Genomic DNA, 25,898 nt, shown 5'->3' with positions numbered 1-25,898 from the left:
TTCTGCTATAAATACTTATTGTTATATGCTGCCTTATACTGTTTTCTCAATAATCTATAATGGATTATTACGAACATTAACAGGAAACGGTCTTATTTTTCTTATGAAAAAATAGTTCATGGACAGCAACTGAGTTGTGCTATCATAAAACTACATTCATAGCTTATTAACTAAGATCTAGCTTTAAATGTTTAAAAACTATTTTCACATATTTTAAGATTCAAATCAATATTCTCCTTCATTCTATTTAGACTTCTGAAGCAATTTTTGCAGTGACTTAATTTATCCCTGAAAATATTACTGAAGCTACTATTTTAAAAGGATGATATTCAATATAATAGCTGGATCACAAAATAGTACAGATGTGCTATTATCTACAGATTTCTGGAAACTTCTAAACATGATCTACAAACACCTTTCCAATTACTGTATTTCCAATTCTCTAATACACAACTGTTCAAGTATGACAAATCAGATTGTGGTATCTAAAGGAATTAATATTCACTAAAGCCAAATCTAAATCACAAGCATTGGTTAAATTTAAGCTGCAAGACAGTACTAATCATTTCCCTTACTTCATCACCCCATCCCTAACAGAGTCTACACCAGACTCTTTTTACATGTGTACACATAAAAAAGAAAAGCACCCACATAATTCACAACAGAATTGTTCTGATCTTTAAACGAAAACCCAACATAATGATAAAACCAAAATTTCTTCAGTTGTATGGAAAGGAAAATAAATTTTACATTCATTATTCAATATAATAAGCGGAATGCCATCAATTATCTAGCATACAGGAGAGTATGCTCAATCGATAGCAATATTCAAAGTATTTCTCCACAAGAAGCTGAGCGATTACAAAGAGGTCATATATAAAGAACATTTTTACTTTTTTTTTCATTTTTACTTTTAATATGACAAAACAACACATTTACCTCAATGTTTTCACTTGCAAGGTATAACACTCCCAAGTTGGTCCATGCAACAGCATTCTAAAAGACATATAAATACAATTAGGTCCTTGCCTACATGGCAGTCTCAGAAAATTATGAACATTAAATTTTGAAGTTCTTTATCATAGACAGACACAAAGAACACCCACAATTTGTTCCGATTGAATTGACTTGATGAAACAGTGTTGAGCAAGGGCATAATTTCCAATACCTGCAAAATACAGAATTTGATGAAACTGAATTTTATTACCTGAAACAGTATTCTATTCTCTAATATTCTAAAAATATTGAAGTGTTACTCAGTTCTTACCATTGTGACATGAAACCACACCAAGTGCATTCCAGTATAAGTGATTTTTACTGTCAAGTCTCACTGCCTTTTTCAGACACTGAAAAGTAAAATTAGATTAATTTTTATATCTTGGAATATCAGCATTTATATCAAAATAAATGTGGTTTTATGTGAAAACACGACAGTATCTACTTTATCAAAAACCATCTATCTGAAAAGCACTTAGTTTTTTTAAAAGTTTACAAAAAAATTCTCAAAACCATACATGTAAAGATTTCTCCAACAACTCTTTTAGATCATTTGTATTGTTGCCTGCTTCTGTGAGATTTTGTGCTTGGCGATAATAATTAATTCCAAGATCACACCAAGTATTAGATGTAGACATCAGTTTTAATGCACGACCATAACACCTGTGGAAATATAAAAATAAATGTTACATTTTGTTAAAATGTTAAAAATGTTCTAATTCAAAGTAAATGTCTTTAAGTAATCTTTGTTAGTTAAAAGGTAGTTAGAAGGTAATCTTTGTAAATTACCTTCCTCCAAGATGGAGGAGCTCATTCTTCTTTAATACTTGTTTTCCTTCTTTCTGACCTAGCAGGACTCCTAAAACCTTAACATTCACTTTAGACGGTGAGACAGCATACAGACTGGTACAAGCATCCCCAACTAGCTTCCAAAGGCAAGACACATCAGCTTGATGCTGCAGAGCCCTAAAAAAATAAACAGTGTGATTCTTATAAACTTTCTTCAAAAAATGTGAAATTTATCTCTCATTACAATCTTGATTAAGAATTTACTTTCTTGGTTAAGTGCAGTGAATGCTTTACTAAATTCTTTCCTAATGGATTACATCTTATCACCTCCCTATTGGGAAGAAGAAAAGAAGGGAGGAAAGGAGAAAGAATTGATTATCAAATAAAAAAACTGGCAAATGTATAATATATTAAATATATTTGGTGGTCCAAAGGATTTTTAAGTTCTGTGACTAGGATTACCGAAAAGCTAAATATGAAAATGTGAAAACCCATATTTATTGAAGCAAGTAAGACTGAATACATAACCTTAAAAGAGTAAATAAAAATATTAATGATGATGATAAAGGTCACTTCGTTTTAGAATGAGAAAAATCTCAGCTATCCATTTCTCTTCAGATTTCTCTTCTCAAGATCTTATAAATAAAACACGACAATTTCACTTAAGCCAAGTCTCAATAATCAGCTATTATAAACAGCTATGTTACTGGCAGATGGACAAGCAGATGGAACATTTCTCATAGCCTTTTCTACTAAAAGAGTCCAGCCAAAAATCATTTTCCAATAACTTCCTGAGAAATAAGATTAATTATGGCAGTCATCACTGAAAGCCCACTGTGAGGATTAGGAGGAAGGACAACACTATTTGTAGTTCCTCGGCCTAAATATCTTAGCATAATTTCTAAAATCAACAGCATGATAGAGAGTATAATGCTAAGCAAAACAAGTCAGTCAGAGAAAGGCAAATACCATATGATCATACTCATATGAGAAATTTAAGAAACAAAACAAACGAGCAAAGAGAAAAAAACAAAACAAAACAAAACAAAACAGAAGAGGGACAAACCAAGAAATAGAGTACAGAGAACAAACTGATGGCTACCAGAGGGGTGGTGGGTAGGAGGGTGGGGAAATAGGGGATGGGGATTAAAGAGTACACTTGTGGTGAAAAAAAAAAAAGTAAAATTAAATTAAAAATACCTAAAAATAAAAAATAAAAGTGACAGCCTGAAAGAAGAAAATAAAGGCAAAAAAAAGAAACAGGCAATTTCAACAACCTAAACTCTTACTTCCTTTTAAGTTTAATAAAAAATGAAATACCTTTGAAGTAAAATAACTTCTATCACCCTTACATAAGAATTGTGGAAATATGAACTTTTACTTCTAAAAGTGAACATAAATCTGGGGATTATCTCTTTAAAAAGTTTTATATACCTCCAAATAATCGACTGTGAATGCTACACACTACCCAGAACAAAACTTCCCGTTGTTGGAAAGGCAGTACCTCAGCATCATCACTCAAAGGTTCACATTTACTCTTAAATACTAGTTGAAACGAAGCATGTTCTCTTCATGATACCCTCTCCTCTTTGGAAAGATCTATATTATGTGAGACTTGAAAAGTAGCAATAAAAATCTATGGAGAGAGAAGGCTGAAGTTTTCTTTTCACATTTGGTTCATACTCAAAGCAAAGCTATTCTCGAACAACCAAGTCAACAGGAACCAGAAGAGAAGGCAAGTAGGAAAAGAAAGGAAGGGGAGCACAAGAAAGATGTTTAAGAAAAAAAATTATTCAAACGTATGTGTAACATGAGGCCTTTTAAAAATCATCTACCACAAATAACATTTCATTTAGCTAGTGAATTTACAGTTCTATAAAATACCAGATTTACTCAAATTTTTCTGATTCCCTTAATAATAGACATCGCTTTTTCCCTACACCGATTCTCCCTAGAAACAATCAAATTGCTCATTTCTCCTCACCTTCAGCCCTACAAATATACCTAAAACAGCCTTCTACTATTGAATATAACACTGATATGTGGGAGTACTGCTACTCCTGCTTACAGACTGCTTCTTCCTCCCACCTTTCCCTATGCATCCAGCATGTCAGCTGCTACTAAGAGCAGGAATTTTATCTATTTCCCAATGCAAAATTAATACAGTTTGTATATTACTGAATTCACTGGCTAGTCTCTTATTCTTTATGCTTGATATTCTAAATAATGATTAACAGAATAAACACAGAAAGATTTTCTAACTTTGGCTTTATTATAATTCTAAGAAAATAAGCACAACGAATAATAAGAATAATACCAACCAAGTAAAGTATTCCAGTGCTTTTTCTATGTAGTCTACAGCTTTCCCATCAAGATAATCGACTAGAGCCGCTTTTGCCATCATGAGATGGCATTCGCCCAAACCTAAAATCAGGTTAAGTTTGTAGTTATTAAAACACATACAAGAAACACTTTGAATAAATTTCAAAAAAACATAATCGTGTTATATTAAAGCCACTTTTCCAAAAAACAAAACTCAGTAGTATTGTATTAAAAATTAAGTATGGTCTTGCATGCATTTAGTATGGAATTCAAATGGTAGGGTTCTGCTGGAGTAAACATACTAGAAGCGATAAAAATCTATAGAAAAGAATATCCTTGACTTTGGGCAAGTTACTTCACTCTTAAAACCTCAGCTCTGAAAATGCTACTAAATGTTTCTCTCCTTCATATTACTATTCATTAACTATTCTGAAACAAGACTTGATCTTTTTATATTCAAAACTGAATAGCAAATTTTACTGTAAAAATTAAATGAAATAGTAATTTCCTAAAGTGCCCAGTAAAGATTTAATAAATGTGAATTCTTCTCTTGAGGTAAGTTTTACAAAATTTAGAAAAATCTTTTCAAGACCTAAATTACTTATCACTTACAACATATACTATTTCTGACTTAAACCTCATTGTTCCATTAAAAAAGGAAAAAGAAATGGAGTAAAGGACATATAATGGGCTCCAAGTTTTTTTTTAAATGGTTAAATATAATCATTAAAAATTTAGGTTATATATGGATGGTGGTGTTTAAATTTGTATTACCAAAAGGCATTTGTTAAGAAGGATAAGGTATGTATGAAGAAACGGAAATTAATTTAGATAATTAAAAAACAACATAAGTTGCCCCTAAAGTTCAAAAAATGAAAAAAAAAATTCCTATAGGTTAAAGAGTAATTAAAAGGTATTGAGATATTCTAAACACATAGTAGATTAATTATCAAAATATAACAGCAGGGAAACTCTTTTTTTAAGATCTATTTTTAGATCAAATAGCTATCATATTTGATCTAAAAGTTAAATGTTTATCATATGACTATTTATTTACTGTTACAAAACAAGATTTGATCTTTCTATATTCAAACCTATATAACAAGCCACACCATAAGAGGTCTATGAAAGAAGACATTTGCTGTTGATTAAGGAAGTCCTTTTCAGGTCATGAAATACATTTAGGAAATTTACTCAAAGATTTTATACTTCAGTAATACAAAAGTGGAGCTATTAAAAAATTACCTTTCAAAGCCGGCACATAATCTTCTTTCTTTTTAATGATCAGCTGGTACTGAGCTATCGCCTCCTTATATTTGCCTAGGATTTGCTGTATTGCTGCAACCTTAAACACACTGTATGTGGATTCTGGGTTCAGCTCACTGGCTTTTGTGAAGGATTTCAAAGCTGTGGTATAGCCACCTCTGCTTAAGTAGGCCTCTCCTAATGACTCCCAACAATTGAAGTCCTTTGGGTCTGCCCTTAATGCTGCCTGTAAACTAAAATTTCAGTAAATAGTAAGAGAACTGAAAGTAAACTACTTCCCATATTTGAAAAGAAAATATAAGTAATTCAACGGAATCACATATACCCATGGTTTCTTCTATTTATAAAAGTGCTATTTAAAGCAGATATACAGGGCACCTGGGTGGTTAACTTGGTTGAGTGACGCCTCTTGATTTCAGCTCAGGTCATGATCTCGGAGATGTGGGATGGAGCCCCGTCTTGGGCTCCACTCTCAGCAGGGAGTCTGTGTGAGATTATCTCCCTCTGCCCTTCCTTCTCCCATCTTGCACTCTCTAATAAATATATAAATCTTTAAAAAAAATAAAGCAGGAATACCTGTTCCTTTTGTAACTTGAATTTATTTTTTTATAACTTCATATTAATACTAAGAAATTTTATTCCAAATTTGGAATGAGTAAGAACAAAATACTTTTTTGAACAAGTGCTGACCAGAATTTTTTTTTCCTTGACTATTTGGGAGAATCCCAGTTTCCCACCAGAATAGGTATGTATCTCCATATGCCTCATGACAATTAATAACCCCCATACTGATCCTGTCATCAAAACACAAATATTACCAGATTCTAGGAATTTACATAAATCAGAAAATTAATCTCAACCTAAATATATTTATTTGTTAATGTTTATATTTGTTAATGTCTTCACATAAATCAGAAAATTTATATTGATCTAAATATATATATTTATTAATGTTTTTACAAACTAGAAGAAAAAATAACTATGCTACAACAATTTGTTAGGTTTGAAAAAAAGTACTTTATAATCCTTTCTAAAAAGAAAATATACAAAGCTTATAGTGAATTGTGATCACTCACACTTAAGTATTAATTTTAAGTTTTCAGTGTGATTATAGTAATAAATGAAATTTTTCTCTTATAGTATAACCAAAAAACTCTATATGCAGACTGAGGTCTTATAAACTTAATTAAATTGATAGATGCTATATTCTCATTGCTAGGTAATGTCAATGCTCTGGTACATTTCCTGGTAAACAGAAAGTCTTTGTTTTTAATTTTTTTGTAATTGAAGTACAGTTGACATACAATATTATATTAGTTTCAAGTGTATAACACACTGATTTGAAATTTACAGACACTATGAAATGTTCACTATGATAAGCAGAGTTACCATTTGTCACCATATGAAGTTATTATAATATTGTTGACTATATTCTGTATGCTGCACTTTTCATCCCTGTGCTTTATTTTATAATGGGAAATCTGTACCACTTAATCCTCTTTACCTATATATTACTATTATTATATTTTATTACTATTAAATATATTTTATTTATTCCTTTTTTTTTTTTTTTTTTTTTTTTTTTTTTTTTATTTATTCCTTTTTTAAAGTAAACTCTATGTCCAATAGAGTTGGGGCTTAAACTAATGACCTTTAGATTAAATAGCATGCTCTACCCACTGAACCAGTGAGGCTCCTCTATTTCATTTGTTCTTAAGTAGTTGATAGTTTATACCAAATGACTAAAAAAACGAGCCAGTCCATAGGCACTTTAAGCTGTAAAATGCATCTCCTGACCCAAAACAAAGAATATCAGTGGGAAAACAACAAAGGCATCAGTGTCTGCTTTCTAGCATTTCCTGTTTCCACTGATAACCTATTATAATAGTAGGAAGACCTTACTTCATTAGAACGGCTATCCTTAACAACTGGACATCGTTTAATTCAGTTATGCAATTTCAGTGCCTTGCAGATAATGAGAACCATTCAACTATAAATAAATTTTGCTATTTCTTCTCTCAAAATATAACTGGAATGAGGCAACTTGTAAAATCCACTTGGGGTATAAACAGACTTTAATTTATAAGGAACCAATACGCTGACAGTTTAAATATAATAAAGTGACTTACTCAGCCACAGCTTGAGAATGTTGACCAGCTTTCAAATAGTATAGTCCTCGCCTAAGCCAGGCCCATTTTGCTGTTCCAGCACTTGCCTTCTGAGTTACTGTTGTTAGAATAGCTAAGGCTGTTTCCTGAAATTAGAGTTACCGAATATCATAAAAATACACAACACCCATGTAAAGTACCCAAACGTATTTTCATTTACCACTTCCAATTTTTTTTAAACTTACACTGGAATATACTGACTACAGTTTCAACAGTAAATGATGAACACCAATGAAACAATTCATCAGTGAAAAGAAAATTTATAAACATTGGTAAAAATATTTCTACTGCATCTACTAAGAAAAATAAAAATAATAACTTTCAAGTACCCACATATAAAAATATTTCTATTTCTATACTCAGGATAAAAAAACAAAAGTGTTTAAGTTATTAGACATACCATCTCTTCAAGTTCCACACTTAAGTCAACTGCTGCAGCTCCAGATTCAGCATCAGTATCATCTAATTCAAAAGCTTTCTTGTAACAGCCACGGGCTCTGTTTTTATCTCCTACCACATCTCTGTAGTAATGACCCAAATAGCAGAAAACTTTGCCCATGTATGTATCCAGCCTGGCAGCCTTTGAAATAAAGATTGATAGCAACACCATATTAAAGTTTGCCTGGGTGGTTCTTTTTAAGAACACAAAAAATAAATACACAGGTTAAAAGAAAAATGGGACACTGTAATTAAACATACCAAAGTATACCAACACATTCTTTAATGTAAGATTTAAAGCAACAGGAAAGCTGGTTATCATTGCTTATAGAATGCAAACAAATGTAAAAATATTGTATCTTTGTTAAAAAGAAATGTGAAGTTAGAGTTACTATTACATTAATCTTCTTTGGTGAATCAAGATAAGAATGTAAGACTTTTAGATCTTTAATATCTAAAATATAAGAAATTAAACATCTGGGGCACCTGGGTGGCTCAGTCAGTTAAGCATCTGCCTTCAGCTCAGGTCATGATCTCAGGGTCCCGGGATCAAGCCCCAAGTCAGACTCCCTGCTCAGAGAGGAGCCTGTTTCTCCCTCTCCCACTCCCCCTGTTTGTGTGTGCTCTCTTTCTCTCTCTGTGTCAAATAAATAAATAAATAATCATTTAAAAAAAAAAAAAAAGAAAGAAATTAAACATCTAAAAGTATATATGCCCACACTATTACAGTGGAAATTACCTAAAAACAATATTCTCTTCTAGAGATAATTATGTCTCATTTTCTATGTGTTTTTTAATAAGTAGCTTTTATATTTTTATTTTCTCCTTAAAAACCCATATAACATTTTTCACAAAACTTTATATGTGAGAGATCAAATATCAAAAACAGTCTAGTTAAAAAAAAAAAATCAGTTCAGGGGCACCTGGGTGATGCCATCAGTTAAACATCTGGCTCCTGATTCTGAATCTGGTCGTGATCTCATGGTTGTTAGATCAAACCCCAAGTCGGGCTCCAGGCTCAGCATGGAGGCTGCTTGAGGTTCTCTCTCTTCCCCTTTCTACTTGTGTGCACATATGCACACTCTCTTTCTCTCAAATAAATCTTTCTAAAAAAATTAAAAAGATTTCAGAGAATAGTAATTTTAAGTGCATAACTTGTATGATTATTACTTATGGTTTTATAATCCATTTCGGCTAAGAATTGAATAGAAGCACTATTTTACCTTTAGAAAGTGGGTAAGAGCCTTAGTTTTATCTTTTCTTGTTTCTTCATCCATGAACCAATATGTTAACCCAAGTTGATAATGATATTCAGCAACTTCAGGATCTTTCTCAAGAGCTCTCTGAAAGCTAAGTCACCAAAGGGAAGTAAGAAGACACCCACACACACACACACACACACACATGCACACAAAACTAGTTGGGACAAAGTCTGAGTGATTCTAAGATGCTATATCAGAAAAAAGTTATTACTTTAGAATTTAGATTATAATGAGAAAAAATATTATTTGAAGAGGAGCTTATAAAAGCACAATGGCCTTTTAGCTTTACCAGTGTGCCAAGTATATAGAAGGACATATCAAACATTATATCTGCTCACTGACATTATGATCAATTCAATTTCATACGCTTTATGGAATTTTCTTACGGGTACTGTGCTACATATTAAATACATTTTTAGAAATACTAACGCTTACACCGATCAAATTTATACAAAACGGATCTTTATCAAACGTACTCATTTTAAATTTTTAAGAAATAGAGTAAATTAAGATATGACTAGATCTAGGAGTAGTCTAAATCTATCCTTACCATTTCTCTGCTTGTAGATAGTCCTTTTTGGTAAAATGAATCAAAGCCTCCAGGGCATGAACTTCAGCTAGGTCAGGGTAAGAAGAAAGAAGGTCTTCCATAATCTATAAAGTAGATATCTGTCAATTCGTTACCCAAATAAAGTCACTTGTGGCTTTAAGATATTCCCATTTTGGGGTGCCTGGGTGCTCAATTGGTTAAGCATCTGACCCTTGATTTTGGCCCATGTCATGATCTCAAGTTGTGAGATGAAGCCCCACATCAGGCTCTGCAATGGGCATGGGCCTGCTTGAGATTCTCTCTTTCCCTCTCCCCTCCCCACTCAAAAATTCCCAGTTTGAATGAAAAAACCCAACCTTTGAAGCTTCATCTAAGGAGCCTTTGTTCAGATAGGCCAAGCTTTTAAGAACCAAAAGTCCTGGGATATTATTTGCATCAGAAACCTAGAAAATAAATGTAAAGAACTGCTGTAAGTCTCTTTCAATAGAGTAGCAATGTTTACTTTAATTAAAGAAAGACCAAGGAGCATAAAGACATACAGTTCTTGATTTTTATCACTATGAACACATTCATTCTTTGTAACCTTTTTATTAGAGAAAATTTCAAACACGTTTCAAAAAACTAGAGCATAGTATACCCATATGCACTCATTATCCAGCTTCAAAATTATTAACTCAAAGCCAATCTTTTCTCATACATACCTCCACCCATTTCACTACCCTCCTGCTTAGATTACCTCAGATATCTTTAATTTATAGGGCTTTAATTTATAGGGCTCCCTTCCATTCTTTTTTACTCCCTTACAATTAAATTGTTGAAAAATAAGGGGCACTTGTTACAATTTCTCACAGCCCGGATTTTACTGAATGGAGTCTCATGGTCCTGACATGTCCTTTGGTCCCCTATATCTTCTGTAATTAGTAGTTAGGCCTAAACACTTAATATGAATCAGGCTTGATGCTTTGACAGGAATACCTCATGCATACATGCACCTGGTTATGTATGGTTCTTTCTTTTGATGATGTTAGCAACCATTGATCCTCAATGCCTAGATCTATTAATTCATTACAGATAACAAAATGGTGATTTTCTAATTCGATATTCCTTCTTTCCTTATCGATAGAATATTTCAACAACAAAAAAATTTCCCTCCTCTCATTATCTATTTGATTATTCTGAGGAACAGTTCATAAAGGAAAGACAGGTCAAATACTTTGATTCTTTCCAAATGGTTCCTTGGCATCCTCCATAGAATTTATTGAGGATGTTTTGTTGACTTTTTTGCATCATTTTGAATACATGAATTTAAACATGCTTGATATCTTTGATCTGCCATAGCTACTGGTGCTCAAACTTCCCTTTAGCCAATGATAATCAATCCTAGTAGGTTTTTATAGTTTCCTTGCTTTCTAGCATTCTAAGATATCCTGGGCTCATCCTATACATTTTCTGTTTCAGACCTGGACTTCACTAGCTATCCAAGAAACTTTATTTTTCCACAAAAAAAAAAAAAAATTAGAAAGATCTCCTCAAAGCATTCACACAAAATTCATTTTCATTATTGGCAGAAGGCAAGTAGAAAATAAGAAATTAAGATATTAGTTCTTGAAGGATGCTGGCAACTGTTCTAATTTTAATGAAATATTATGAAATGCAAAAGCCCTTTGAAACATACTAAACAATGATATTTTAAAAATTCAAAACCCCAAAATAAACTGAGTGATATAATTTAATTTTAGATAAAAAATAGCCTCTGTCTGACAAAAATCTTTAAAAGCACCATATTCTTATAATTCATAATTTACTAGTAAGTTTTTTGCAAGGGATTTTCAAGTTGTTTGAACCAAAAACATTAAGACAGGGTTCCTCCTTAAACATCAATCTCCTTATGTTTTCTTAAATTGAAAAAATAAATAAACAATACTGTCTACCACGAAGTTACTGTGTCCTTCATTGTTCTTATCAATAATCTTTGAAATCTTTTCTGGAGGAAAAACTGTAGGATCCCAAATTAATAATAACCAAGTAGTAATAATGTAAGAGGGCAAAAAGAGAAAAAGACAGGAAGAACAATACTAAAGAAATAAATTGCATCATATGAAGAACATTGTAAGTACTTAACCATGAGGCAAATAACTTTAGCAGTTTCCAAGTGTGTGAATGATTTAGAAAATGCAGATGTGATGAATTCATACCTCTAACACAAAATTTGTTTCAAAATAAATACTTGTAAAGGGAGAGCGGTTGATGCCTGGTTGACTGGAAAAAATAAAGTTGAAAAGAAAAACCTGGTAAAACTACCTGATCAAGAGCACAAATTGCTTCCACTGAAGATTCATAATCTGAGAGTTTAATCAAAGCCTCTGCTTTCAAACGGAGACAAAGATTCTTCTGATGAAGACTGCCACCAGACACACCAAGATTATCTATATTCTTCAGAGCTGACAAAAATTAAGGAGATCTGAATGAAGACAATCATATTACTTCTCTTTTTTTCTTATTAAGGATGATAAATAATAAAATGAAGCTACAATATGAATAAATTGCCAAAAATATCCATGAAGAATAATTCAGAGCTAAATATAAATTCTTTCCTGAATTCTTTATGGGAGTATCTGAATTTAAAACAGAACAGATCTAAATTTAAAATCTATCTTTACATAACATATAACATGAACATCCTGAATACAATGGCTATCTGTATCTGCTCCATAACAAAGGTTAGCCAAAGCATCAGTAACAACTTAGCAAATTAGGGATATTGAGGGAAAGCAGTTGAATTCAAAAGGACCAGGGTGAATTGCTCCTCTATTTCAGAGGCGAGGCAACCAGCTAGGTCAAAAGTAGTGAACCACTTGATATGATTTCCTAACCCCTCACCTGACCCACTTGATATGATTTCCTAACCCCTCACCTGACCCATCTGAACACATTCAAATAGGCTCCAGGTGTCTAAGACTTCTCTTATTTACATCAAGGGAATCAAAAACTCCCAAAGTCCTGGATGAACCAGAAACTTCCTTGTTAAAGAAGAGTACCTCCACAGAAGCCTACACTGTCAAAATCCAAGTGCAAGGATCTTTGAAAAATATTCATTGTTAGTTTAGAAGAAAACATACTATATGCATCCACACTTGGCATTATTTAACCACAATGAAATGTATTTATTTATTTGTTTGTTTGTTTGAACACAAAAGTTTAATGAAAACTGGTCACTGGGTAGGTAAGACTCCACAGGGCTAAAAGTTACATGGGACTATAATAGAAATTTAAAATAGATGCTGAAGTAAATGTTACATATTATCATCATCTGATTCATCTTCTTCCTTTAAAGATTCCTTAGCATATTTCTCTGCCTCTTCCCTTACATCTTTTGGAAAAATTTCATGTCTTCCTTTAGTTATTTCACCAACGCAGCTGAGCTCTAGTTCAAAAGCGTTATCCTTAACTTCATCATGTACTATGTAAATTATTTTTGCAACTTCTTTAACATCACGGCAGGTCATTTCTTTCATCTGAAGTTTTTCAATTTCTGTCTTTGCAGCTTGCCTGGCTTTGCCAATAGCACAACCCCAATAACCATATGAAACTCCTGATGGGTCAATCATGTAGAGCTGTGCACCGTCATTCACGCTGTAAGACCCTAACATGAAACTGCAGCCAAAAGGTCTAACAGCACTGTAAAGTGTATATGCGTGTACATACATGGCCACTTTGTCTGCAAGATGTTTTAATGGAATGTTGTTATAGCCAAAATTAGATATAAAGTTGGAAGCTTCTTCTCTTGCAATGTCTGCTAAAGAACGAGCATCAGCCAACAAACCCGCTACTGCCATTCCAACATGCCGATCAACATTAAAAAGTCGTTTGTGGAACCTTCTTCATAAAGTTTAGAAAAGACTAACTTTCCTACCCCAAAGACAACACCATCTTTACATCTGATTCCAATAGCTGTACTACTGTTTTCCACAGCCTTCATAGCATATTCAACTTAAAAAACTCTCCCATCAGGAGAGAATGTAGAGGCTGACAGGTCATACCCGGTACCAATAGAGCTCATGGTGCAGAAACCCCCCGAACACCACCACCACCACCACCGCCGCCTTCCAGTGCCTAAGGGACTCCCCCCACATCAATGAAATTTAAATTAGTAATTTAAAATACAAAATAAAGCATGTAAGTTTTGTTACGCCACTATCTTTCTCTTTTAATATGAAAAGAAACAGGGTTGGCCACCCTTATAGATGCCAATACCTTGATTGCATGAAAGAACAGCTTCCTTAGGTCTATGCATTTTAATTTGGGCTTCTGCCAGATGATACCATCCAGTTGTGCAAAGAGGGCTTTCCTTTAAACCTAAAAAGATAAAAGCAATCACAAAATCCAAGCTTTCTACATCTACAGAGACGAATGGCACCACCATCTACTCCCCAAGTCTGGCCCCTCCTCTCCCTAACCTTTCATATATAATCATTCGCAACCCTGATTCCATGCCCCAATCCATTTGTCTACCACCCTTATCTCCACCATCTTTATCCCAGATCACAGCAAGTGCTTGTCATCCACTCCAATTCATTCTCTACACTGTAGCCAGAATATCCCCACAAATACTAACAGAATTATGAAATTCCCCCTGCTTAAGACCCAGCTGCCCTTAGGATAACATGCAATCTCCTTCCCGGTTGCCCTTAGGATAACATGCAATCTCCTTCCCAAAGTGTGCAAGGCCCCTCTCCAGTCTCCTTTCTTGACTCTTCCTAATCCCATCCATCATTCTCACATCTTGCTGAACTACCCTGAATTTCAGTTGTGATCTTGGTCTCAGGCTATTTCAGCTCTTGGATGGAAATGCTCCTCCCACTCTAAGCTTGTATTTGCTATTCACATTTCTATTTGAACGTAAGTTCATCCAGAAACATTATACCTGACAAATTAAGTTAAAGATTCCTAAGGACGAGGGAAAAAAAATGTATGTGTGTATATATGTATATATAATATGTATTTATTTATATTAGTATAATATACACACATACATAAAATTATCCTTATTTTACAAATGAAAACACTGAGACAGGGACGCCTGGGTGAGCATCTGCCTTCAGCTCAGGTCGAGAACCCAGGATCCTGGGATCGAGTCCCCGCATCGGGCTCCCTGCAGGGAGCCTGCTTCCCTCTGCCTGTGTCTCTGCCTCTCTGTGTCTCTCTCATGAATAAATAAATAAATCTTAAAAAAAAAAATACAGAGATTTTAATTAACTTTCTCAGTCTTGAAATTAGTGAGGGGGAGAGTTGTATTCAGACCTAAGGAGACTCCAGAGTATTTTTCTCACTTCTATCTTCAATATATATTCCTCAAAGAAAGACCCAAAGATATCTGCCTACTGACTACGTTATATAGGATATAAGAGGAAATTACTCAGATCAGAGGGCTGAAAGGCATCAGCAGAAAGGAGGAGGAAAAGGGACAAAAACAGGGAAAGAGGTGTTTTGTTTAACAGAACAGCAGTCCCTACTACCCAGGGGCTTGCTAGGTATTTCACCTGATAGCCTCTTGCATGGGCCAGTTTGAGCAGCTTTGATGCTGAGAGCCTGCACCAAAGCCCACCTGAATGATCCTGAAATTACCTTTAACTCATTACAACACTAAGATTTTTTCCTATGGATGGGGTTTTTGGCCATTTTTGGAACATACAATGTACGCACTAGCATGCTGACATGCTAATTAAGCATGAGGAGCTCAACCAAAGTTCTTAATTAACAGCATATGAATTCATTATATTTGAAAAAGAAGTATAGGAGCAAAAAAAGGCAAGAAATCAGACTCGAGAGAGTTGCAAACCTTGTGAAGGAGTTTGCATGTTATCCTAAGGGCAGCTGGAAACCTGTGGAAGGTCTTAAGCAGGGGAAGAGAATATCTATATATTATATTTCTTAATGTATAAACCAGCTATCTAACCCTGCCTATATTAGGATACATCAAATAAAAACTTCCTGTCCTAATCCCACAGGGAGACACTGCCTTGAGGGCTATTTCCCCATCTTCTTACCTGTGACCAGTGTTGCTTTCAACCCTTCCTTGGGTTGTGTTTTATTTAACGCACCCCAAGCAGTGATACCCTTGAGTGTGGTTACAACTATATACCTCATGTTACATGCTCTACACTGTATACTTACCTTCTGTTAGGTTTTTAACAGCATCTTCATACTTCTTGTCTTGTAATGCTTTAATGCCTAAACCAATGAAGCCTGGGCCACTTTTGGAATCCATTTCTACTAATCTGCAACAATACTGCTGTCCTTCATCAGTAAGACTGCCTAGAATTGAAAGAAAGTTACTAGCATACATACTCCAAATTTCCAATTGCCAAAGTATAAATACTTAAATCCCAAATGCTGTCTTATGCATCTCCCACCATATCCTGATTCCAGGAATTCAAAACTTAAATAGACCAACAAATAATAAAAAAAAATTAACATATATTTTTCAAGTTATGCTTCTTAAAAAAATAAATTAAAAATTATGTTTTTTCATCTTCTAAAATATCAGAAGTAGAAATCACTCTATACACTGCACCCATAGGCAAACTGAACCTGAAGTCATATTCAAGGGTTTCAAATAAGAAACCTACGGCTACTCGCCACTACTCTAAGACACACAGCTTCCTGCTTGCCAGCTCTTCTTTTCCTATTTGGCAGTAATTTCGCCAGTCTCTCTCCCTGGGCAACCATGTGCTAATCTAGTGGATTCTTTCAGACGGGCTATGTGTCAAGATACTGTGCAAAAACTTAGTCACATTTTTCTTAAGTTTCTAAGTTTGGTAGTACATTTCTGCATTCTTTCAAAAACTTTCTTTTCCTTTATAAGCTAACAGCTAAGCCTATGTAATAATCATCCAATGCCTATATTTGTTTCAAATGTATTTTGGTAAAATAATTTAGCTTAGAAAACACTATTTACTTTGTTACATTTCCATTTTCTCCAACCTCAATCTCAGGATTTCAATTCCCAGAAAAGCATAAAAACAAGTTGAAAATATGATTTCTGCTTTGAGAATAGACTGAAGAGTACTCAGCACTTTAATAAATTGCTTAATCACACAGAAAAATTCTTAAAAACTAATTGAGACAAACTAGAACTTGAAGCAATAAATATGGGGAACAAATAAAAATTTGTCTGAAAAAGCCACTTGATACTTTATTGTCTATATAAAACATGTATCCCCAGGCCACATGTGGAGCCACTCTTTCAGTCACAGATATCAAAGATAAATTTCTTGCATGTTACCATTTAGGTTATATATTTCAAATTTTTCAAAACTAGATACACGCTAATGCATAATCCATGATATTATAAATTGATTCAGAAGTTCAAGTTAGTACCAAAAATCCAAAGAATTCTTAATGACTAAAGAATTAAAACTTCAATACTATTTGGTGAGATAGGAAAACAAAGTGAAAGAAATGCTACTTTTTTTAATTAGCCAATAAAAAAGACCTGAGCCCACTATTATACTTCTAGACATGAATTTCCTCTGTCAAAATGTTTTCACTTTGGCCTCCACAAATGTAATTTCCAAAAGCAGAAATGCCTAATTCCAAACACCCTATTCCTCCCAAGCAAACTAATGGGGTTTTTTTCCTCCCCTTTTCAACCAGTGGTATTGTCTAAACTAAACATCAGAATTACCTGGAGAATGGTGAGCCCCATTCTCAAAGTTTCTAATTTCAGTGTTAGACATGAAAGTTGGCACTTGTAACAAGTTCTCAGAAGATACTGATGCCACAGATTCAAAGATCATACTTTAAGAACCAAAGCCCCATAGTATTTACCAACACCATATACCATCCTTATTACTAGTCTTATAATATATACCCTTCATTTGCTACCTCTGTAGCTAAACAGTAACTTCTGGAGGGTAGGGATTAGCATGGTATTTTATACACAGCAGACATTCATTAAATACTGCAATGATCCTTTAAAAGAATACAATTATGAATTGACATACCAAAAGGCTTAGTCTGTTAATAAGTAATGACTGAGAATTACTATGAAAAATGTAAAATCTTCACCATTCTAAAAAAGAAAATGAAACTGCTATTAAAATTTTACCTTTAATTTCTAGTCACCTGAGTCAAAACTATCTTACTCCATAGAAACATAATTCATGAGACTTAACTTGGCTACATAAACTACCCTTATAATAGAAAACACACATGTGATAGAAATAAAAGTCAATCATGCATCATTCCAATGATCAACCATATGCATGGTACCCAAAAACTTACATAGGTAAACAAAATGTGGGTAGGTAGATGAAAATAGTTTCCAAAAGGCTTAGAAGAACACAAAGAACTTCTAAAACAAGATAAATTTTCCTTAACATCTGGGAGCACAATTACAGAAACCAAAAGAGATTTGAGGAGACAAAGTCTTAATCCTTGGGAAACATACTCTATGTATGACAAAGACCAAGTAACACTTAGAGGAATTTTCTCTAGCGTTCCAAAAAATTATCAATAGTAGTAACAACATCATCACTGATCCTTTGTAGAGACAAGGAATAGTAAAGCTTTAATTCTCAATCCTCTTCTCCATACTAACTCTTACTGAGAATACTAGTTAAATAATATGTAGAGGATAGAAACAGAGAGGAAATACACATGATTTCTTTTTGAATAGAAAATCATTTAACTTATCTGCTCTTTTTAATATCTAAAAGATTCTAAGATTCCAGACTTAATAATTTTAAAACAAGTTTGACAATATTATTTTGTCAATAAGGTAAGCTAGATTTGGGGCTGATGAATGCTAAATCCCCAAGAATAAAAGGTGTTCTGAAGAGATTCAAGGTAGATGACAAGTAATACCTGTGAGAATTGTTTCCTAAAGTTTACCACACACACAAAAAAAAGGTGATTTTTGGGACACCTAAATTGCTTAGTGGTTGAGTGTCTGCCTTTGGCTCACATCATGATCCGGAGGTCCTGGGATCAAGTCCTGCATCAGGCTCCACACATCAGGCTCTGCCTATGTCTCTGCCTCTTTCTGTCTCTCATGAATAAATAAAAAATCTTAAAAAAAAAAAAAAGGGTGCTTTTTAAAAATAATTAATTGTTGAGATCACAAAGAAACTGACCACCACTATAGAATTATTCTTTTAAATAAACCTAGCTTGGGAAAAAAAAAAAAAACCAGCATATACTCATTTCTTTATTTTCAGCTGGATTTTCTAATATTTCCACAGCACAAAATCTTAAGTTCTCTCATATTTGTATTTGAAGAACCAAGCTTTCTTATCCTCCCCCATTTCAACTATAAAGCAAAATAAAATAAATTGAAAAGGTCATTTAACATGAAATAACATTTCATCAGCTGACAACTGTGAAAGCTATTCACTACTTATTATGTGAAGCTTTATAAACGAGTCATTTTGAAAATGAATCTCAAGTCTCAACATGCAATGGAGGACAAAAGAGAATGAAATACATCTGTCCCCAGTGGAAGAGAACTCAGTGATTAACTGCTGTGAAGTAGCAAATCCTGCATATACTAAAGCACACTGTGGGCGGATAGATCAGCCTTTAAACACCTTACAGAGTTTCACAAGTTCTTCATACACAGAAAGTTTGGTGTAGAGGAGCAACGAAAAGAAAACAAGAAACCATTAAGTACAGCTTCCTACTGTCTGGCATTAACTGTTAAATTTCTATCCCCAGAATAATGCTTTACCTTAGAAAGTACCTAAGTTTGAACACTTCCACCCCACAGATTCTTACAACCAATGATTCTACAGAGAAAAAAAACTCTCCCTTGGTGTACCACATGTATAAATATTCACCTATCTACTCCCCTTTGCCAGGATATAAACCTTTCTATCTTTCAATTCTGCAAAATACCATCCTCCAAGAATGATTTTTTTCATATATACCAAGACACTCTCTAATCCTTCAGTATAACCCATTTGCTATATATCTCTTTATTAGAACACTTTGTCAAATATGGAATTCATGTGCAAAATTCTACAGACTTTGTTGATTTAATTTCTCCTATAGTTTTGTAGTTTTTTTTTTTAACATAGGAGTCACGCTTATTCAACAAATACATGTTATAGGCATATGTGTGTTTATTGAGAAAGCATTCAACCAATCCTCAAAAAGAAATTTCAAGTATCCTCTTGTGTCATTTGGCATGTGACCATGTAAAGAATGACAGAACAGTACAAACCATTAATAGCTGAAAGAAAATAGAGAAAAAAAGGGTAAACACCAGTCTTTAGTTTCTCAATAGCACTTGGAATAGCAGAAAAGGGGGAGGAATAGATACCAGAGACCAATTATGAAAATCAGCCCATTTATCTTGGGAGTGTTTGGGTCTCATGCTAAAATTTGAAGAAACTAGGTGAATTTTGGAACTGTTCCCTGTCGGAAAACAAACAAACAAAAAAACAACAACAACAAAAACTCACAAAAATTCACAAGCATGCTCCTCATACTTAAAGTCTCTTACTATGTCTCATCCTCCTTGACCTCAATGCAAAGGTCATAATATTAACTAGCCCTCTCTTCTTGAATCTCTCCTCCCAGGCAACACCAATGCAAAGCTTCTACTCCTCTAAACTACCAATACCTCTGCATGCTTCCTCCTGCTCTCCCTTGAATGCAGTCAGCCAAATCCCCGGGTTACTTCTTTTAATACCTACTAACCACTTCTTCCTATTCTTTTCCTGTCATTAAAATCTAAGTTCCGATTCAATCACTTTGGTTAGAAAAGATAACCCTAAATAAAAACTTCCTAATCATAAAGTTTGTTGCCCAATTTGTCAATACAGTTCTCCTTTCTGAAATGTTTTCTTTGTCTCCTCTGTATTGCTTCACATCCACAACCTTCCCATCAGATCTTTCTGCTTCTTTGTTTTCTAATTTTCTCCTTCCCTCCCTTTCCCTTCAAGCTAGCCAGCACACCCTAGACACAGTTTTCAGCTTTTTGTTCTTTAGTCACCCTCTAAAGTCATCCACTCCATTTCACTGACCTACATGCAAGGGATTTCCAAACCTTATGTCTACCTTTAGTACTGATCTCTCATGTGCAAGCCAGATGGGCATTTCCCTTTGAATGTCCTCTAACCTCTCCTCTCCACAACTCAACTTTCTTAGGGACAATCATTCCACAATAGGCCAACTTTTCAAGAAAGGTAAAATTAAAATTATTTTCTCTTTCCCTTTATCTCTGAACAAATCTCTTGGGTTTTTTTTTTTTTCCAATTCTTCTCTTACTTTCACTTTCTATTGCCACTATCAAAGTCCCAGTTCATTCATTCCCAAGATCATTTAGTCTACTCGATCTTAGTCTATTTTCTATATAATCTATCTTGCATACCATATTAATTTGACTTTATACTTCACAAACTGATTCACTACAACATTTAGTATTTCTTCTCTCACATTAGTAAAAAGTGCTCTTGCAAGTCAATCTCTGACTCAGTTAAAGTACAGGGGATCTAGTTACTTCTTACTTGGGGGGAAGGAGAGAGAACAAAAAATTCAATATTTAAGGTAACAGTTCTGAATTTTAATTCAGACACCAGAGGGTAGGAAAGTAGTAGAAGGAAGAGAAAGTTAAAGTGAGGAAGGCCAATACAGATGGCAATACTTTCCCAATAGGCATTTTCCCTCAGTTACCTCTAGCATAAGTTTTCAATAATTTTTCTATTATGAAACCTGTGATGGTACTTCACATACAAAGCATTCCCATGTGCATACTCAATTAGCAACAAAATGAAAACAACTAAAATGGTAAAGCTCTGCAAACTTTATAATCCCTAACACATTGGTGCTGGCACTGTTATTTCTATTTCAGTGACTCATTTCTGTAAACTGTGTTCATCAGCTGAATACACACACGCATGGATAGGAGTGACGGTCAAATTATGCAAAAATCTATTCAGCACAGATACTGACAAAAAAAGGACAGAGGCTGGTGTGAAAACCAATTGGGTCAACCTGCTGTAAACTGACTCAACACCAGCCCTGGGCACAAGACATCCGCAGGCACAAGTTCTAGCAACTCCCAGCAAGCTGGGTGTCATTAGTTCTCTCTCCTCCACCACAAGAAAGGACACAAAGAAGAGCACGAGGCATAAGCTAAGAAATACTCTTTAACTTGAATCTCCTCTATTTCATTAAAAAAGGAGATCATCACAAACTTCATTACTTTACAGTATTATAGCATCTGTAACCATGCACTTGTGACACGCTGACCATGACATCAACGCTGAGAACATACAACATTCATAGCCCTATGCAATATAGTCCAACCTACTCAATTAAAATCTATCTTATTCTTTCCACTAGAACAAATAAAACTATTTTACTGTTCCTAAAAATTGCAACCCAGCCCCGATATCTGTTCATGCCATCTAGAGTACCTTTCACTTCCTCCCATTTATCTAATTTCTATGGAAAATTTAAGACTCTCTTCAATTCCCACCTTCCAAAAGACTTCATTGAATTCAATAATTCCTAACTCCTCTGTATCACTATACTTTCCTACATGTGTTGGTCTCTTCACATGCACAAAGATAATACACTACACTTCCTTTTACATCCAGAAATATTCAAACAATACCTTACACAAGGTAAGCTCTGAAATAATTTTTGATTGATAGCAACATCACTCCCATATGTTCATACATTTCTAAAACACACAATATAATATGGAAGAAATTACCTGATTCAATTAAATGCAAACAAAGCACTTCTAATGGATATTGTATGGTGGGATAGATGTTTATCATTCCTTCACAGGCCTTCTTCAACCTAGCAGTCTCATGAGGAAACTTGAAAATATAAAAGTAAAATAAACTAAGTAAAATATACTTATGAACACTTTCCTAATTAGAATATAAAAGTCACATTAGAGATTTTTTAAATCAACTTACTTTGGATAAACAGTGAATAAAATGTCTATAAAGTACTTGGTGATCTTCACTAGGAATCTTATCTGATAAGTCCAGTGCATTCTCAAAAGCCGTTAAAAGCTGAAACAAAAAAAAAAGATCTCATCTGTAGCATACTGAAAATGACAAATGTAATAAATAGTTGAACGTATAAGACTTAGAATATACCACCTCAACTAAGTAACTACAAATGTATTTATTTTATTGTTTCATATTTTACTATACTATATATTATCTGGCCCTGACAATTTCAATGAGGAAGAAAATGTCTATGCAAGTTTTGGAATAATCTAACTCCAACTGGCTAGGAGACTGAACTGAACTAATGAGAAATAACTATAAATTAGCATCATGAAGTTAAGAAAATATTTTTGTAAGTCAACTGGAGAGATATAGTCTTATTTATATATCAGTGTGACTACTACTCCTCAGATCATTTTTAAAACACCTCTATTGAAATCACCAGCATGTTCTTTGGAACATTTTCAATGGTAGCAAATCTTCAATCTTAAAAAAATAAATTTGTTAAGTTATACTTTTAAAAAAGAAAACCAGAAATATGACTAAAGTATAATAAAATCACTTCTTATCCAGTATTACTAAATGACATTGAAGAAAATTCCAAAAGAAGCTTCCTAATTATGTTTTGAACAAGAACAGCAATACTAGAACCCAGTCCAAGCACTTTAAAGGATACCATTTATTTAGTTGCTTAAATTCTACCTTTTTTTTAAACAAATTTCCATGACATTATTTTTTTTATTTTTATTTTTTAAAGTTGGCTGGAACGCCCAATGGGACTTGAACTCATGATCCTGATGTCAAGACCTTAGCCCTACATTTAAATTCCTGGGTCATCCAGGGGCTCCATGACTTTAAAATGAAAACTCATAATACAGTTCACTATCTCCAAATTTCTATGTGAAATATGGTAGAAAGTCTACATAAATAAGGAAAATTTAACTCCTCTGATAAAGCCAGATTTTGCAAAAAAGGAAGTCTAAAATGCGGTTTATCATAAGAGGTTTCAAAAAATAGTAATGAAATTAACCCATCTAGAAAACAGGTGATATTTTTTTCTGAACACAAAGAAAGCAAAATTATCATTAGAATTCAAGATGAAAATAATCCCACCCCCAATATCCTCTTATCCTATTTTTAACAGTTAAAAATAAATTCTTAAAATGACAAGCATAATTAGTTCTCTTTCATGAAGGAGATAGTACACATAATTTTTTTGAGATTTGACTTATTTTGGTATTTGGTATATGTTTGATATTCTAGTAACCCATACTTTTTCAAGGAAAATAATGAACTCATAATATGAAGATATGACTTAAGAGAAGTTTGCAAATCACCTAATTTTGCCACTGCTCAATTTTTTTCTCACAACTAAATCTATACACAGATAAACCAACACACAAACAAATGCAAATCATATTCTTCTACTTTTATCTCCAGCATTTAGGACACTGCTTGACATATATAGGAGATTCTATAAAATAAATATTTTCTGAAAAAAGGAATTGAGTGAATGAATGAACATATGAAGAAATGAACTTCCCATCCTATATACAGTCTATAATTGCTTACATTTAAAAAGTCCATTCAATTTTAAAAGTATACACTGAAAGGCCATTTACTATATAATAAGAAATTAAGTTTACTTTTAAACTTACAAATATAAAAGTAGAATGGAGATATTTTTCAGTTACAGTTCAAAATCAATTGATTATTTTAGGCTTTTTAAAAATTATTTTTAATTACTTAAGAATCTATACACTAAAATGGAATATTTCTAGATATAAGTACCCTAAGTAAATACTTTAAACAAAATACTTTGAGTTGCTAAACCTCAAAGTAATTTAGTACTCTTACTTCATAAGGAAAGTAAGTATAACTTTTTAGAAATTACAGCAGTTTTGTAAAAAACAATTTCAGTTTCTTTTTCACAGTGATTAAATAATTGATTTACAGTGGATTCTTATGAACAGAAGGAAGTAAGTTGTGATACTCTGAATACCAATTCCACTCTGTCCAGATTTAGTATCAGACTATAGGCCAATAATTCTGACTGAATCAGCAAGAACCCCTATGAATTTAAAATTGAACACTTATAAAATATCATTTTTGACATAACAGTACTTTTCTATATTACACCATTATGTTTCCATTTGCTAAATTCAATTAAATGATCAAATTCCATGATATAAACTGTAGGGAATAAACAAGTCAATACCAATTGCTGGGTCTCATTATTCTGATCCTCAGTACTCTCAGCCAGCAACTGAGTCAATTTCCTCCATAGCTGCTGAAGCTCTTGGTTGTCTGCACCTTCCTCCTGCCGTGTCTTTATCAATTTGTGCCATGTTCGGGCCACCTATCAAGAAGAAGATCTTAATGATTTTTTTTATCTTAAATATCAAAAATGCCAATTAAAAAAAATAGAATCTACAAATAAAATATTTTCCATCTGTTAATACATAAAAAATAGCAACAGCATAAAACTTCTGTTATGAACTCCACAGGAAATGAAGTGACTGGGCAAATCCACACACCTCTAATATTAGAAGTACAACAAAGATATCAGAGTGGAAACAGGAATAATGACTATATGCCCCAATCCTCATAACTTACAGCATCAGCTACAGATGCAGCACAAATGTGCCACTAAGTTCTACAGATGATGCTTTTACTTCTTTATTTATCCCTGCCCAGTTTCAAAAGGTTTGGAAATTAGAATAACTAAAACTCGAATTTTAATTTAGTTTCAAAACAGTATAATTTATAATATCTCTCTAGATTCTTTTAATATCATACTACATATTAGTTTTTTAAATTTTTCCTAAAGCTGAAAGTTTTTTTCTAATAATGGTTTTATTAAAAGAAGTCTACTAACCCACCAAATCATTAACCAACCTCTACGTGTTTCTTTTCTTGGTAATATAGGTCCACAAGTTTCTTACAGACATCGCACCACTTCTGTTTGTCAACACTTAGAATAAAAAATTAACAAAAAAAAAAAAAAAAAAAAAAAAAGGATTTTGAATCTGATTAATGAAAACAACCAAGGGCTTAAGATACTAAAATTAAAATATCCCAATAATACTACTGTCAGGTACTACTTTAAATTAGAACATATCCTCTTTCA

At 33.4% G+C, this 25,898-nt stretch overlaps 1 protein-coding gene and 1 pseudogene across 8 annotated transcripts in view; both read right to left on the bottom strand.

The window, feature by feature from the left end:
* Window positions 1-25,898, bottom strand: part of SKIC3 (SKI3 subunit of superkiller complex) — an 80,190-nt gene that overhangs the window by 37,841 nt on the left and 16,451 nt on the right. For all 8 annotated transcript variants that reach the window (XM_049108201.1, XM_049108202.1, XM_025438182.3 and 5 more), the window contains 19 exons: window positions 25,667-25,742; window positions 24,987-25,127; window positions 22,730-22,828; window positions 22,519-22,627; window positions 15,966-16,106; window positions 14,046-14,147; window positions 12,093-12,232; window positions 10,148-10,234; window positions 9,792-9,895; window positions 9,203-9,329; window positions 7,942-8,121; window positions 7,503-7,627; window positions 5,353-5,606; window positions 4,107-4,209; window positions 1,786-1,962; window positions 1,515-1,659; window positions 1,268-1,346; window positions 1,107-1,168; window positions 940-996 (listed from right to left, as the gene is read on the bottom strand). In XM_049108201.1, the coding sequence (XP_048964158.1) occupies window positions 940-996; window positions 1,107-1,168; window positions 1,268-1,346; window positions 1,515-1,659; window positions 1,786-1,962; window positions 4,107-4,209; window positions 5,353-5,606; window positions 7,503-7,627; window positions 7,942-8,121; window positions 9,203-9,329; window positions 9,792-9,895; window positions 10,148-10,234; window positions 12,093-12,232; window positions 14,046-14,147; window positions 15,966-16,106; window positions 22,519-22,627; window positions 22,730-22,828; window positions 24,987-25,127; window positions 25,667-25,742 (2,308 nt within the window). The remainder of the gene's footprint in view (window positions 1-939; window positions 997-1,106; window positions 1,169-1,267; window positions 1,347-1,514; window positions 1,660-1,785; window positions 1,963-4,106; window positions 4,210-5,352; window positions 5,607-7,502; window positions 7,628-7,941; window positions 8,122-9,202; window positions 9,330-9,791; window positions 9,896-10,147; window positions 10,235-12,092; window positions 12,233-14,045; window positions 14,148-15,965; window positions 16,107-22,518; window positions 22,628-22,729; window positions 22,829-24,986; window positions 25,128-25,666; window positions 25,743-25,898) is intronic.
* Window positions 13,033-13,857, bottom strand: LOC112653877 (proteasome subunit alpha type-3-like; annotated as a pseudogene).

This window comes from Canis lupus, chromosome 3 (genome assembly GCF_003254725.2).
Source record: "Canis lupus dingo isolate Sandy chromosome 3, ASM325472v2, whole genome shotgun sequence".
In the NCBI taxonomy this organism is placed as follows: Eukaryota; Metazoa; Chordata; class Mammalia; order Carnivora; family Canidae; genus Canis; species Canis lupus.
This window is presented reverse-complemented; position numbering and strand designations above follow the sequence as displayed.